The following is a 16,713-nucleotide window of genomic DNA, read 5'->3' on the forward strand; positions in this document are numbered from 1 at the left end:
CAGAGCTGGGCGGCCAGAGAACAGTGGCTCTTGGCTGGGAGCCCAGCTCTGAAGGCAGAACCACTGCCAGCAGCAGCGCAGAAGTAAGGATGGCATGGCATGGTATTGCCATCCTTACTTCTGCACTGCTGCCTTCAGAGCTGAGCCCTTGGTCATCAGCTGCTGCTCTCCGGCCACCCAGCTCTGAAGGCTGCTCTCCGGCCACCCAGTGCAGAAGTAAGGATGGCAATACCACGACCTCCCCAAAATAACCTTACAACCTCCCTGCAACTCCCTTTTGGGTCAGGACTCCCAATTTGAGAAACACTTGTCTTCCCCATAAAGTCATAAGAACTTTAAGAAAGCCCATACTGGGTGAGACCAAAGGTCCATCTAGCCCAGTATCCTGTCTTCCGACAGTGGCCAATGCCAGGTGCCCCAGAGGGAATGAACAGAACAGGTAATCATCAAGTGATCCATCCCCTGTTGACCATTTCCAGCATTCTGTAGTATAGGGTAAAAGCTCACAGAAGACCAGATTTCACAGTGGGGAGAACAGATTTCAGTCTGTGATGTGTTTTTCATAGCCATGAATTTGGTAGGGCCCTAATCATAACATAAAGGCCCACTGTTGTGACGTTTCAGATTATGAATACTCCTTAGTCTTGTACTGGAGGTAATGAAATTACCCACAGGAATAGAGTGACCAGAGAGCAAATGTGAAAAATCGGGACAGAGGGTGGCGGTAATAGGAGCCTATATAAGAAAAAGACCCAAAAATTGGGACTGTCCCTATAAAATTGGGACATCTGGTCACCCTACACAGGAGTGAGGATTTACTCGCAGGATTAAAGGCTTACAGGATCCAGCCCTTAGACCCTGTGGCGGGGCGAGTGCCCCACCCCCATGTCAGAGGGGGCTAGAAGAGGCCAGAGCGGCTGCGCAGGCTGGCAGCCAATCTGGAAAGGGCTTACTGAGAGCCAAGCAGGGCCGACATTAGAGCCAGGAAATCGGGGCTAAGCTAGGCCCTATATAAAGGCTGCCCAGAAGAGCAGCAGGCAGTCTGTCCCAGACCTTCATGGGGGAAGGTCTGTCTCCAGAGCTGGGAGACTAGCACTTGGGACAGAGCAGTGCGGGGCAGGCTCAGGGGGAGCACAGTAGAGCTCCAGCCCAATACCTGCCAGACTGCGGCCCCTGACAGAAAGGGCCTAGAGGGTGCGAGGGGCCAGAGGGGAAGTGGCCCAGGGACAGTTGGACAAGGGAAGAGAAGGAGGGCAGGGAGGCTGCCACTAGAGGGTCCCTGGGTTGGGACCCAGAGTAGTGGGCGGGCCTGGGTCCCCCCCTTCCCCCTTGTACTGCACCTGGCCATGCAGTAGGGTGGCTGAGTCAAACTGCAACCGGCCCTTGAGACGAGGGGCTAAACTTTGGAGGTTGTGGTTGGCCAGTGAGGCCAGTGCAAGGACTGCTGAATACCACCCCACCCCAGAAGGGGGTGAGGATAGACTAGGGTGCACTGCCAGAGCAGTGGCCTGAAGAGGACGCCACCAAGCGAGGAGCAATGCAGGTCCAGACATCAGTGAGGAAGAGACGACGGACGGAACACCACTGGCAGAGGGAGTTCCCCATGAACTGAGCTAATTCCCGGAGGTAACCAGCGGAAGGTGCCACGGTGGTGAGTCCCAACACATCACAGACCCCGATCAGTGGGACTATTAATAGAATCACAGGACTGCTCATAAAGTTAAGTGTGTGCCAAAGTCTTTGAAGGACTGGGGCCTAGGTGTGTGTAAGGTATAATTTCATTTTTATGTAGTGTAATTAATTCACTGTACTAAAATATTCTACATTAATCAGCTAATTACAGTTATAATTTTGTCCTTAGTCAAAAAGCAATTAAATGATTAATAAAACATCTCCTTTTTAAAATCATATTATATGACTTATTTTTTAAAATATAACTATTAACTTATTAAATGAGATTTTTGCATCCCAGTTAAATACAGGATTGTATATCTTTAGCAAATTGAGATGTATACCCCCTTATTAAGACACTGGAAATCAGAAAACTATTTTTCTTCTAGACTACAATGAGATGTCAGGAGATTGAGTTGCAGGCTGTCTTGCCTAGTGGTCAGAACAGGACTCCGGCTTAATGGTCGAAACAGGCATTAGCATCCACATGCCAGACCCCAGGGTCTAGCCGGAGTCAAAGCCAGTGATCAGAGCCGAGGGTCAGAACCCAAATGCCCGAGTCAAGGGGGAATCAGAACTGGGTTGAGGGTTAGAACCATAGTCCGAGTCCAAATGTCCGAGCCAGAAATTAGAGCAGGGGGTTAGAACTGTATTACTTGGAATCAGGGAAGGCAGGAGCAGGACTGGGTCTAGGCTAGAGCAAGGGGTGAGTACAGAGGAGGGTCTGGGCTGGAGAAGGATTTGGAATGAAGCAACCAAAGGAAGACACAGAATCCACAGGCATGTACGGTGAGCAGCCACTGATATTCTGCAGCTGCTGGGATTAAGAGCAAACCACCCAACTGCCTGAGCCAAGCAGTGGGGTTCTGTTGTGGGCCATCTGTGCCCATTGGCTGCCCAGTGACAGGACAGGCACAGCTACGGGCCCTCATTCCTGGCATGAGATTTCAGTTTGAGGCTAGCTTTTGACTATATTTTTTATCAGAATAGTTGTTAGACTGTTTACTTTGATACTTTGAAAGAAGCATTACGTATTTTAGCTTATTTCTTTGTACACTCAGAAAATTGACATAGAATTTTTTAAGTTGTTTATTCAGTGGCCTGATTCTTAAGTATGTTGTTGACTGATGTAATTCATACAATGGAATATAGATATACTATAAGTATTTGTTAAATTATAATTGAAGTGTCTTACAAAACCTTGTAAACAACAGGAGGGAAAGTAATACTGAGATTCTGCTTCACTACCATATGATATGAACTAAAGAATATGCAAAAGTTTTTATCCAATGCAAAAAGTACAGTTTTAGACAAAAATGTGATGTTTAGTTTATTGGGATAAAAAGATCAAATAAAGTGAACTGAACTATCATTATTTGTACCTATAGGGAGGTCCACTGAAATTTGTCTGCCTAATCTCTTTATCAGTGCTAGGACAAATTGCTAAAATATCTGGTCCTGGAAAGGCTTTAGCCTATTAAAGGTTTGTAGTTCATTGGCTAGTACCCTGATTCAGATGTCAGAGATTAGTATAAAAGCTGATTTAAGCTAATTGAAACTGATTTAGGTAAGCTAACGACACCTGAGTCTTTACAATTCACAATGCTGTAATCTGTTAGGTTTCATTGAATGAGACACATCAGGCTCATAAATAAAAGTATTTGATATAGTGTCCCAGGAGCTAAGGTGTATGAACAGGGCATTGGATTTCATAGTCCTGAGAACAGTTTACACAAGTTAAAAAGATACATGCCAATCTTTTATTGTGTTCAGAACTGGTATTCATGGATGGAGTTATCCCATCAGGAAATTGAGTGGGCCATGGCCAGAGAGGTATTATTTTTCATGGAAGTCCTTTGCATTCATGAAAAGGCCCTTTGATACTCAGAAGATATTTGTTTCAGTGCACTTAATTTTAAACTTGCTCAAACTCGGAGTTGTCTTGAAAAGACCTTTACTTCATCTTTTTATATAGTGTGTTTTATAGACCACCCACACGTGATTAATTTTAAAGAGGTTTTCATATAATTTTGAATTGGTTGTTGTCAGTGAGGTTGGTTTCTGAGGATGATGCAGTTATAAAACTTGGCATCTTCATATAATAGAGTAGATGCTTTCTGAACTGTTCATTTCACATATTTTTAAATATATTACAATACACTTTCTCACAGTCCTGAATACAAAGCTTCTACTGATAAAGTATGTAAGAGTAAACTGTTGTAAAAGGACACATTTGAAATTATGTGACTTTTAAGTGACCTACTGATGATTATTTCAGAAACATATGAACATATTTTGCCCAATATATTTTTATTTTTGATCTTCCCTTCACATTTTGAAGGAATCTTAAGAGTTAATGCAGTTATGAATATCTTTCACACTCCAAGTTTGCAGTAGGCTTCTTTTTTACTGAGCCAGCTGTAATTATTTATTTAAATTATTTTAAAGGGACAAATAGAATAGGCCCCAAATTTAACCCACTGTTGAAAATATATTGATAGTTTACATCATCTGGATTCCAGAAATCTTTTTGAGGAAATAAATTGCTATTATTTTTGTAAAGGAAACAACAAATTTTTAGTTACTATTTATCTATCACTGTTTTTGTCAGTTCATTTATAATTTCCTTTCCTACCACAAAATCCAATAAAAAATAAATACACATTAACAAACCCAGTTCCCAGAGCTATGAGATGACATAAGTGAGATCACTGATGCTGATCAGAAAAAGGCAATAAATGAGATAAAGGAAGGTTGGTTGTGATGCACAATAAATGAAAAAGGGAAAGTGTAAATGTTTGCTAAATGTAAGATGGAAAAAGTCCATTAGAAAAGTAATTATTTTAAGAGGTTATTGCAAGCAAAATTTAAAAATAAAAATATGATCACTGGGTGGGTTGCAGCAATGACCTTTTACCTCTGATTTCTGGTTCACTACTAACTTAGCCTGAGTTAGTACTGTCTGAAGTTTTTTGCCACTTAATAGCTGTCTTTTTAGAGCAAACTGAAAAAAAAGTTTTCTTGCTTTCATGGAAAATTAAGTTTTTCATAAAATGTTTTCAACAACAAAAAAATTCAATCTTTTAAATTAAGCAGAAAAGCGGTGTCACTTTGGTTTTTGAAAACTGATTATATATATTTTTTTTTAAATTACATTTTGGATTTTTTCCATTTTTGTTATTCAATGTAATAGAGCAGTGGTTTTCAACCTGTGGTCTGCAGACCCCTGTCGGTCTGCAGACCATGTAGTAGAGGTGTGACAGGTTCCCCTCGGGGTGACACCTGGAACTGGAGTGCCACTGAGTCATCTGACTGACCAGTCTGGGCCCCTCGGGGTGACACCTGGAACTGGGGTGCCACTGAGTCGTCTGACTGACCAGCCTGGGCTTCCTCTCACACTGTGCTCCTGTGACAAGCTCTAGACCGCTCCTGGTCTTACACTTTCCACCAGCATTTACACAGGCAGGGACACACCTAGCTGTTGTTATATGCAGGCTTTGACCAGCCACTGCATTAACCAACAATAGAAAGGCTACAGCCAAGATTACCCCTAGCTTCGAAGCCTACGACCCCAGAGCTATACCGTCCTGCCCTGGTCAAAACCCCAACCAGTATGAATTTATTACTCGGTTTGCCTCTTCCTCAATGTGGTAACTAAGCTGAGATTTTTTCCCCAGACACTTCACTTAAAGGCACACTGGTTTAGGGTAAAATATAAAACAAGTTTATTAACTACAGAAAGATAGATTTTAAGTGTTGATACGTGATAGCAAACAGATCAAAGCATGTTACCTGGTAAATAAACAACAATGCAAATTAAGTTTAACATACTAGAAGGATAGGATTTGAATTAACAATTTCTCACCCTGACTGATGATACAAGCAGGCTTGCAGATTCTCAAGGCACAAGCTGCACTTGTTTTGCAGCTTGGGATCCCTCTGCCCCCCGTTGCAAGTCCTTTTCTTTCGGAGCTTCTCTCAGGTGTTGAGTTATGGGGGAGTGAAGAACAACAGATGATGTCACTCCCTGCCTTAGTTTTAGCATATGGCGGGAACCCTTTGTTCCAAAAACAGTTCCCAGCCCAGTTTGTGGAAAAACACAGGCAACCAGAATGGAGTCCAGAGACATGGTCTGGTCACATGCCCTTGCAGAGTCATGGCAGCTATTACTTACAGGCTGGCCAAAAGGTCCACAGGAAGGCTAAGCTATTCCACAGCCCATTGTCTTTGTTGATGAGTCATTAACTCTATTTGGCTTCTTCATTGTTGTACCTGAAAGGCTGGCAGTGGGTGTTTTCCAGAATAAGCCCATTTGAAATACAGATCCATAATCAATATTCATAACTTCAGGTACAAAAATGATATATGCATATAAATAGGATAATCATATCCAGAAAATAATAACTTTTCCAATGACACCTTACATGACCCATCTTGTACAAAATGCATCATAATTATGCCATTATCCTGTAATATTATGATGATGAATATGCGGTGTAATGTCACAAGGCGCCCATGGAAGGTTGTTGTTACCATACAACAGTGATTTTCACCTGTGGTGTGTGGAGCCTGGGGGTCTGTAGAGTATGTCTAAGATTTCCAAAGGGATCTGCACCTCCATTCAAAAAGTTGTAGGGGTCCACAAATGAAAAAAGGTTAAAAACTGCTGCAATAAAGTAAATGATACCTAGTATTTTTGTTTGTTTTTTCTTTTTGCCTTTCTTTTCTTTTCCTGCTCTCTGACTTTTTAAAACTTGCTGAACTTTTGGTTACTGAGTGGCAAAAGGAAAATATGAAACTCAGCAACATTTTAAAAAATTCTTCAACTTTTAAAAAGTTACAGAGCAGCCAAATCACAGTAACTTTTGTAAGTTTTGAAATATTACAGAGATTCATTCTTTTTCTCTTTACACTATAACACTTTTCCAAATTTGGATGTTGGAGTAGAAAATGGACAAACCACTAACCTTTAAATCATTGAAAGAGTGAGGAAGCCCTTGGAGAATGGAGATAAGAGATAAAGTCAGTGGCATAGGCCAGCGGTACGTATGTAGGGTCTTGAAGTGGAAGCCAATGAAAGAGTTCAAAATGGGGGTTACAGGACACATTGAAGGGTTAGGAATTTAATTGTAGTGGTTGCATTTGAATGGCCAGGTTTTGTGTGTGTAATATATGTTTATTAACACAATAGCTTAGTGATGATTGCTCTCAGTGCAATTTCATAGTCCTATTATGAATGCACCTTATTTCTGGTTACAGTATTTAGAAAGCCCTTTTTCCCCTTAAATTGGCTACCTAATGACTGCTGACTTTGTCCCCACTTACCTCTGAATTGCCTCCCACACTTGGGGGCACCTCCTGATACACACAATGTATCAGTACCTGTGGGAGAACGTGCACATACTCTGGTTTTTGCTGTCTCTCCAAAACCATTAGCAGCTGATGACTAACTTTAAATATTAATAAAATTAAATCTTACAATAAAGAGTTCTCATATATGTGGGATTGAACTCTCCATCTGCTAGTATATGCACTTTGCTGCCCTAACCCCTGTTAAATACCCAATAACCATAGGTACTGAAGACAGAAGTGGAATAGGGACCAGTAGCATAGCAGGTAAGGCATGTGTGTGTCTGGTACCATGAACTTTTCACTGATAACTAATATTATTACCTTACTGTAATTTGAATTAATTCTATAAGGAAATAGAGGATTAAATTTTCATCTACATCCTTTACCAGCAATAAACGAACTTGCAATAAATAAACAGAATCAGAAAAAGATAATCCAAACTGAAAACATGTATATAATCAAAATCATCTCTGATTTTGATAAAATAGATCTTGGATCCACACCAGTAAAGTAGTTCAGGATAAACATGGGTGTACCCACTTCTCATTTGGGGAATATGGCAACTGTGTGGCCTGGAACACCGACAAGTTTGATTTTCCCAATTTTTTTAAACCACAACACCATTGATCCATGCCATTGCTGGTTCTGATTTTGTAAGACTAAAATCTAACTGATATTTAATATTTTCATATTAAAGAATAGTAGATGCTCAAGGGAAACATTAAAAAATATAGAAACAGAGTTATTTCTAAGACATTTTTCTTTCTTTTCCTCCTTTTTCTGGTTCTGGGGACATTTTCATGGAAACAGAATCTTTGTTTCTAAGGAGTTCAACTGTTCCGGCTATTTTTCCCCAACCTGAAACCCTAATGATTTCCACACAAAGCATTTGTGATGTCACAAACAAGGTTAAGATTTTAGGTAAGAGTAAGGAACAGGAGTAGATCAACTCGTAAGAAAGAAATATTTTATTTTTCATTCAAATATTCTAGTGAGGAAAAGGGAAAGAAAATATTTGCTTTACCAGCAGAAATGTCTCTAAAATTATTTTCAAGTTTTTCAGTGAGGTGTCAGCAGATCCATAAGTAACTGCTACAATATATGATATGTTATAAAACAACTGCTGATCGCTGCAGAAGCAGAATGTCACATTTAGCTGTGAATGCAGTAGTTGATTCTGCTTACAGTCTTTATTAATCATAAAGGCCAAATCCAGTCAGTTTTATGTTGAGTAATGCCTTACTTTGTAAGTAGGCTTACTCAAAAATATGGGAATATTTGAGGATCAAAGTACTACTTAGTTTGAATAAAGCTGGTGGACTCTGGTCCTAAGAAAATTTACTGTAGATCTACTCTCACTCCATTAGGAAATGTTAGTCCTGGAGATTCAGACGTAATACTCTTAAGCCTCGTATCAGACATGTTATGTTATAATGTTATATAAATCTAAAGTATTTTCCTCTTGAAAAGATATGCTATATAAAAAATTTTCATCTTTAAATAATGAGAAAAGTTTCAATGCTTGTTTTTTTTGTTTGTTTGTTTGTTTGTTTTTAGTGTGGAACAATGTCTTAAAGAGCTACAGTCAGAAGTAAATGAGTCTTGTACTGATGAGCTGTTACAAAACACAACTGACTGCCTTCACTGGCTGAATAACTGCAGTTTCAGTTCCCTCAAGCCTTCTTCTACACCACATGGAGAGTTGATCGAATTTCTTAAAACTCTGGTAAAAAAAAAAAAAAAGCTTCTACAGTTTTTATATATTTGGGAAAAAATACTTATACAGTTTTTTAATGTATTCTTTTTTACTTATTCTTTTATAGTTTCACACGAGTGAATATAGAACAGTATTTGAATAAAAGAGTCAGTATCTCTCTTTCTTTTACTCTCCTTTTTTGGTATAAATAAGAACCAGAGAGACTATAGCCCCGTGGTTAGGGCACTCGCTTGGATGTGAGAGACTCAGATTTAAGTCCCTGCTCTGAATCAGGCAGAGCAGAGACTTAAAGCTGGATTTCCCACATTCCAGGTGAGTGCCCTAATCACTGGGCTACTGGCCAATTAAGGGTACATATTCCCTCTTTCTGTCTAACCAGAAATTCCGTCCTGGACTTGAGAAACAAATTCACATTTTTTGATGGAAAAACACTTTGTCTAAAAATTCTTTACTTGTAATAATGTATTCACTAGTTCTGCTGCTGCTACTTTGCCAGACTTTCCAAAAACATCTGTGCATTGGGTATAAGGAGCAGAGGTGCAGTGTGTCAAGGACCAGGACTTCAAAAGCAACCCCCCTCCACCTTCATTTATGCAGTTGAACTGTACTGATTCTGCCAAGTCATGGCCCACCACAGAGAAGAGGGCAGGATTTTCCCCCAGGAAAGATGCAGTCATTGATGATACAGAAAAATAAAGGGTTGAATAAATTTTTTTTTTCTTGTACTGACTTTATTGCAGATGGTCCTTTAATATTTGTGAAGTAATCTTAGGAGAAGGCAAATGAGAACAGTTTTATCATCCTGTCTCACCCATTCTTTCCAAAAAATCCAAGCACATTCGTTGTACAGATAAGACTAGAAGTATAGGGAGGCACATGGGGATTACTTTTGTGCCAGAATATGATATTCCTACTCCATGAGAAATATCGTATATCGCAAATTGTCCCATTGACTTCAATGGAACCACTTGCGATGTAAGGTACTGTTCAATGTAAGTCCGGTTTTTACAATCTGATCTTTTATGTCCAAAGTGAATACTTGCATGCATTGAATTTTATTACTCAATTGACTTAATAATTTCTTGTTTGAAAACTTTTAACTAATTATCTTACTGTTATAGATGATGGATTTCAGAGTAGCAGCCGTGTTAGTCTGTATCCGCAAAAAGAACAGGAGTACTTGTGGCACCTTAGAGACTAACAAATTTATTAGAGCATAAGCTTTCGTGGGCTACAGCCCACTTCTTAAGAAGTACTTGTGGCACCTTAGAGACTAACAAATTTATTAGAGCATAAGCTTTCGTGGACTACAGCCCACTTCTTCGGATGCATATAGAATGGAACATATATTGAGGAGATATATATACACACATACAGAGAGCATAAACAGGTGGGAGTTGACAACTCCCACCTGTTTATGCTCTCTGTATGTGTGTATATATATCTCCTCAATATCGGATGCATATAGAATGGAACATAAGAAGTGGGCTGTAGTCCACGAAAGCTTATGCTCTAATAAATTTGTTAGTCTCTAAGGTGCCACAAGTACTCCTGTTCTTTTTAGATGATGGATTGTAATTCTCCACCCTCTGTAGGACAAAACCCTTGTTCACTATTGCTCCTGATACTTATGTGGGTTGGTCTGTCAAGGCCTTTGTTTATTTTTAACATGCTGAAACAATATAATAGTTTAAGAATAGTGCAAACTACGACAGTATGTTGTTGGCAAGCATGTCACACTGTCAACACAACTACATATTTTGATGGGACTGTGATCCTTTATGGTCATATTAAAAAATTCTTTGAGGTCTGACTACCTGCTGTGATGTAATATCTCAGTCACTCTACACAGTATCTAGTAATTCTAAATAATTTAAAAGATGACCATTTAAATAAGAGGATGCATTTATTAAATTATATCCTGGCTAAATGAACCACAACTTTTTTATAACAAAATCTTATTGTTTACCTTATTGTATTGTGTGTATGTTTTAAGTACTCTGTTGTCACTATCTTGGTATGGACATGGTAGGTACAAAATCCATCCTTCACACCTCGTGTAGCAGCTTTTCACGCAAAGTCACTGCAGCATCTTTTCAAGTGTTTTTTAAAGCTTATTTTTCAGATGCAAAAGTATATCTTAACATAGGCATTGTTCAACCAGATTTCTGAAAATGTAAACTAAGCTTCCAGAGCTTCAAAGTGTGTTGTAGGGGGTCCTTTTCTGAGGAGTACTAACTCCAAGATGTTGTCTGTAAGATGTAGTGACTCTTTTTAAAGCATTATTTCAGTTCCAAAAGGCTTTGAACACTGTTTAAGTTTAGATAGTTTTTTTTGTAATTGAAAATGACCCATTTAAGCTTCAAAAGCAGCACCAACGACTCATCGACAGTGTTTTGGATTCATCTTCCAAAGGAGTGAATCTCATTGGCTGGTTTGACATCTGTTGAAGTTCTGTTGTTCTGTTTTTATTAGAACAGCATATTTGAATATACATCATCAAAAAAAAATCTATAAATACTATAAATCTAGATTTGCTACTTCAGCAGAGTAAACTGCAGATTCTGATTATGATATCGCAAGAGTCTGCAAAATTTTGCACTTGCCTCATGGGGGCCACAAAATTGTAAAAGAATACAGATAATAACACAAAATAAACTTTGCGTGTAGGTGTGAGTGCACATATAATTCTGTAATATATATAATGTGTGTATGTAATATGCATAGATACATGTGCATTTATATAGAGTATAACTTCATTCCCTCAGACTGTCTTTTAGTAACTTTATTTTATCCACTATATTTGCTCCATTAATGTCAGCCCAGAGAGTGCATATATATCATTCTGCAAGAAAGAAGATGGAGAGAGGAAAAAAGCAAAATTATTGTGATGCCACTCACTTTATGATGCCACTCACTTTATAAACACATATGGTTGGCTGGTTTGTCCTGTTCATTTGTTTTCTTATCTCCACCAGCTGAGAAGTTATGTTGTCTGGTTAGTTTTTTAGTTTTTTCTTCAGTGAAGATATAGCCTATCCTTTTCATCAAAATTATCCAGGTTAGGACAGGGCTTTTATTTTCTCCTACATATTGGAGCATTTTAGAGCAGCGCTGGGCAGAAAACAGTTTTCCCTTCTCATGAGAATATTTAAAGATTTCTAAAAAAAATTTCCATCCCAAATTGGGCAAACATCAACATCTCAGAAATGTCTGTGAACTGAAAATCCCTCAAATAAATTTGATCAGGTCAATCAAAATGTCTTGTTTTGATATTGACCTTCCTTTTTAGCTTTTTTTAAACTATAAATTAACTTACATTTGAAGCAAAATGTCATTTTGACCCCAAAATTTGATTTTTTTTTTCATTTAGAAAATGTCAAAACAGAATATTTTAACAACTTAAAAACCATTTTTTCAAAATGGGAAATTCATCAAAACTGACCTTTTTCACAAAAACTTTTGGTTTTGACAAATCATCATTTTCTGACAAAAAATAATGGTTCGCTGAAATATTCTCAACCAGTTTTACTCTAGAAGAAGTTGGACAGACCACAAACCAGGGGCTGGGCTCCATGCAATTAGAAGAGCTGGTGGTGGGAGAACAGAGCCCTCTGGTTGTAATATGTCCCATTGTATCTTAAATAGCCATGAGACCAGAACTTTGACCCTACTAGACATTAGAGGCCTTTTCAGATGAAGTAAAACAATACATGCAGTCCTGTTACTTCATCAGCTCCATACCTGCTTCCCTTCTTTCTCCCTTACCAATATAGCTGAAATGTAATTTCAACCTGGCACCTGTAAATGTATCAGTCCAAATCTAGCCAGGACAGGTACATGATGCCCCCCACCTTGCCCTATGGGACCTCAATCCTGGTGCTAAATGTAGCAGATCCTCTCTTTGAGTCCTTCAAGACTGTCTTGGGAAGATTTATTTATCCTTAGAATTGCCTTTTTGATGCTTAGTGCTGATCCAGGAGAACATGGAAAGCACAAGGTTTCTATTTTATGAATTCCTACCAAGTTTGTCATGAGCAATAGTTATAGAATCATAGAATATCAGGGTTGGAAGGGACCTCAGGAGGTCATCTAGTCCAACCCCCTGCTCAAAGCAGGACCAATTCCCAACTAAATCATCCCAGCCAGGGCTTTGTCAAGCCGGGCCTTAAAAACCTCCAAGGAAGGAGATTCCACCACCTCCCTAGGTAACGCATTCCAGTGCTTCACCACCCTCCTAGTGAAATAGTGTTTCCTAATATCCAACCTAGACCTCCCCCACTGCAACTTGAGACCATTGCTCCTTGTTCTTTCATCTGCCACCACTGAGAACAGCCGAGCTCCATCCTCTTTGGAACCCCCCTTCAGGTAGTTGAAAGCAGCTATCAAATCCCCCCTCATTCTTCTCTTCTGGAGACTAAACAATCCCAGTTCCCTCAGCCTCTCCTCATAAGTCATGTGCTCCAGACCCCTAATCATTTTTGTTGCCCTCCGCTGGATTCTTTCCAATTTTTCCACATCCTTCTTGTAGTGTGGGGCCCAAAACTGGACACAGTACTCCAGATGAGGCCTCACCAGTGTCGAATCACGTTCCTCGATCTGCTGGCAATGCCCCTACTTATACAGCCCAAAATGCCGTTAGCCTTCTTGGCAACAAGAGCACACTATTGACTCATATCCAGCTTCTCGTCCACTGTGACCCCTAGGTCCTTTTCTGCAGAACTGCTACCTAGCCATTCAGTTCCTAGTCTGTAGCACTGCATAGGATTCTTCTGTCCTAAGTGCAGGACTCTGCACTTGTCCTTGTTGAACCTCATCAGGTTTTTTTGGCCCAATCCTCTAATTTGTCTAGGTCCCTCTGTATCCGATCCCTACCCTCCAGTGTATCTACCACTTATTTCCCCCTCCTCTCCCCGTCTCAAATTAATTATTTTGACTTGTTCCTCATTTGCTTTTCAGGATGGGCTAACCAGAGTAAAAAGGCTCCATCTTCTGCCAAGGCTTAACTGGTAGCTACGAGAGTTGGTGCTTTCCCTTTAGAACTGTGAGGTAGAGCTGACAGAAAAATTCCAGTTATTTTTCACAGGAAATTTTGAATATATATATATTTAAATATCCTGATTTTTTTTTTCCAGTGAAAATCTGAAACAAAAACCTACAAATTTCTATTTGGTTTTCAAAAACTGAGAGCTGAATATTTTTATTAAAAATTAACTGGAAAATGAATTTTTTAAGTGAAATAACATTTGTTTTCTAGTTAAAAAAGACAACAGAACTTTTTTCTTTGAAAATTTCTATCAAAATAAAAATGTTCTGTGAAAAGTCATTTTTTCATCAAAAAACATTTCAATGAAAAAATTTCTACCAGCGATACTATGGATGTTCTTACGTGCTTCATGTCATTACAGATTTTATATTACAGTCTCTGCCAATGGTAGGTGGTTCCTATGTAGTATGATTCATCAGTCTTTATTCTTCTAGGTATCTGTCCAATGTCTTTAGAATGAGTACTATCTGGAAAGGCATAGAGGGGAATGCTGATGCATGTTCTTACCTGTGATTTGGTTACTCCAAGTCCTTGTATGCCAGCCAAGACAATACCTTATTGTATTGATGAAATTGAGTTTGAGTTACTGAAAGTTTTCCTGTGTGTGTTTTAGTTATTTATGATTGTCATTGCTTAGGGAATCTTTAACTGAACTAAGTCATCAGACAGCCATTTTATACAGAAAGTGACATCAGAAAAACTGCTTTTTTCCCTGTTTATCTTTATTGGTAAGAGAATGTATACTCACTCTGTGCCTGGGCTAACATGAAGGGACTCAGAGAAATCAAGTTACCTGGTAAGAAATTATCATTTTGTAGTTTGCAATTAAAAATAATGTACATCTTGTAACATAAAGTTAATTTTGTAAATAGAGTTATTCATGCAACATCTCTAAATACTATATAATTTATCATTATTAGCAAAGCTTGCTGAGGAATGAACAAAATCAAGAAGAAATGATACTACACTTTCTTCTGGATCTCTCCAGTCAGTGTGGGGTCTCATTTCCATGTACTCCAAGTGGGACATCTTTTGAGTTAACATCCAGAGCTTCCCTTCATGCCATTGAGGATGATTCATCTATGAATATCAAGTCTGTTTGGGATGATGTGAGATTACACCTTCGACGTTTCTTAGTAAATAGACTTCAGAGTCCTCATGAAACAAATACTGCTACTTTAAAACAGCAAATGCAGTTTAAAACTCAATGCATACAACACCTTTTGTTTCTATATCCAGAATCAGAAGTTCTAACCAAGTACCAAAACATGCAGAATAAATTGGTTTCTGAACTTCTTCAGAACTGTGTTCTATCTAGCTGTGGTGAAACAAGCTTTGATAAGGTGGTTCATGGTTACAAAAGTTCAATACCTACACTATGCACAATGATAAAAGAGGATTTGTATATACTAAGTGGTACTGTAGATCCATCCTCAACACTGATGTTTATTAATGAAACTTATCTGGATACCATCACAGAAGAAATAACAGTTCTTCTTGAAAGACTTTGTGAACTGCAGTTCAAAGAAAATGCTCTACATATAATTAAGACAAGCAAGATTTCAAAGAAGCATAGAGGAACAGTTCATGCTTTGGGTTAGTGGCATTTTTATGTTCATTTTAGTTAGATTTTTATATATCTTGTTTATACTACCGTATTCTCTCTTTTGGTTGATTATTTCCCATGAAGACAGAAAGGCATGAAATTACCCATTCTAGTTTGATGCTTTTAATAGTATTCATGTAGCTGAATTATTGAAGATATCAGAAGTGTGACCCCAAAATTTTAAAATAGAACATTATTTTATAGCCATATATACAAAGCTGCAGTATATTACCATTGGGTAATATTTTCCTGTTGGCATATTAAAAAAAAACTAAAATTATAACTTCCATAGATTGTGTTAGTAGGTATGGGATTACAAATTATTGAATCTGGACAGGGAAAAACCCTCTCTATTCCCCAGAGTTGCTTTGAATGGACTGAAATTAAAAATTTAAAAATTAGACTGCAGCAACACAGACTCAATGCATTTAATTATAAAATAGTTGATACTAAATCCCACATAACTGGTCTGAAAGGTTTAGTATCCAGACTGTCTCAAAAAATCTTTTTTTTTTTTTAATAAATTTCCAACGCTTTTTAAATTAATATAAATTACTGTACTGATAATTGGTTTCATGTTTTTCAAAAGAAAGTTACAACAGTAAAGAGAATCCCACTGTTGACATTAGATACTTTATATACTTGTTTCACTATTGGTGAATCTGATAACCTTATTCTCAAAGGGAGTACTGAAAGTTTAAAAAATGCAATTATATAAAATGAAAACTCTTATTATGTAATTGGTAGAGAAGTTGTGTACAGGCATGCCATGCACAGTTTTAGAGTGGTATTGTATGTTGGAATTATGTATTTGTTTACAATAGCATCCACAGCAGGCTAAGTATTTTCTAGCAAGACAAGAAGGAATAGGGAGCTCACAGTCTTACGCTAGACATACAAACAAACAGGGGAAAGAGGTATAACAAAAAGTATTATGTTCCAGGTGTTGGTTTACCAGCTCTCCACAAAATAAGGTTATGTTCATTTTTTTTAAATCAATTTTCATGTTAGTATAAATCAAATAGAAACTCCATTGGTTTCTAAAGACAGAAGAGCCTCTTCAAGAGAGACTGAAATATGGAGACGATAGGGGCTTTGTGGGTGAGTAAAGGAAGTCTGGAACATGGAACAGGAGGCAGTACAGAAGAAAGCATGCAGACAGTCATGTGATAAACTGACATTACTGCTGGAGTGGAGGGGCAATGGGAGACAGGAAAAGGGCGGTTAAGTAGGTAGGGGCAAAGTAATGTTGAGCTGTGAAAGGAAGTTAGAATTTGGAGCGCTTAGCAGAAGGTAAGCCAGTGGAGAGATTCAAAGAGG

General features: G+C 38.4%; 1 protein-coding gene across 1 annotated transcript in view; it reads left to right on the forward strand.

Moving 5' to 3' along the window:
• Positions 1-16,713, forward strand: part of KIAA0825 (KIAA0825 ortholog) — a 414,416-nt gene that overhangs the window by 96,396 nt on the left and 301,307 nt on the right. Inside the window, exons 5-6 of the mRNA XM_054032998.1 lie at positions 8,581-8,749; positions 14,708-15,383. Of these exons, the coding sequence (XP_053888973.1) occupies positions 8,581-8,749; positions 14,708-15,383 (845 nt within the window). The remainder of the gene's footprint in view (positions 1-8,580; positions 8,750-14,707; positions 15,384-16,713) is intronic.

This window comes from Malaclemys terrapin, chromosome 6, assembly GCF_027887155.1.
Source record: "Malaclemys terrapin pileata isolate rMalTer1 chromosome 6, rMalTer1.hap1, whole genome shotgun sequence".
NCBI lineage: Eukaryota > Metazoa > Chordata > Testudines > Emydidae > Malaclemys > Malaclemys terrapin.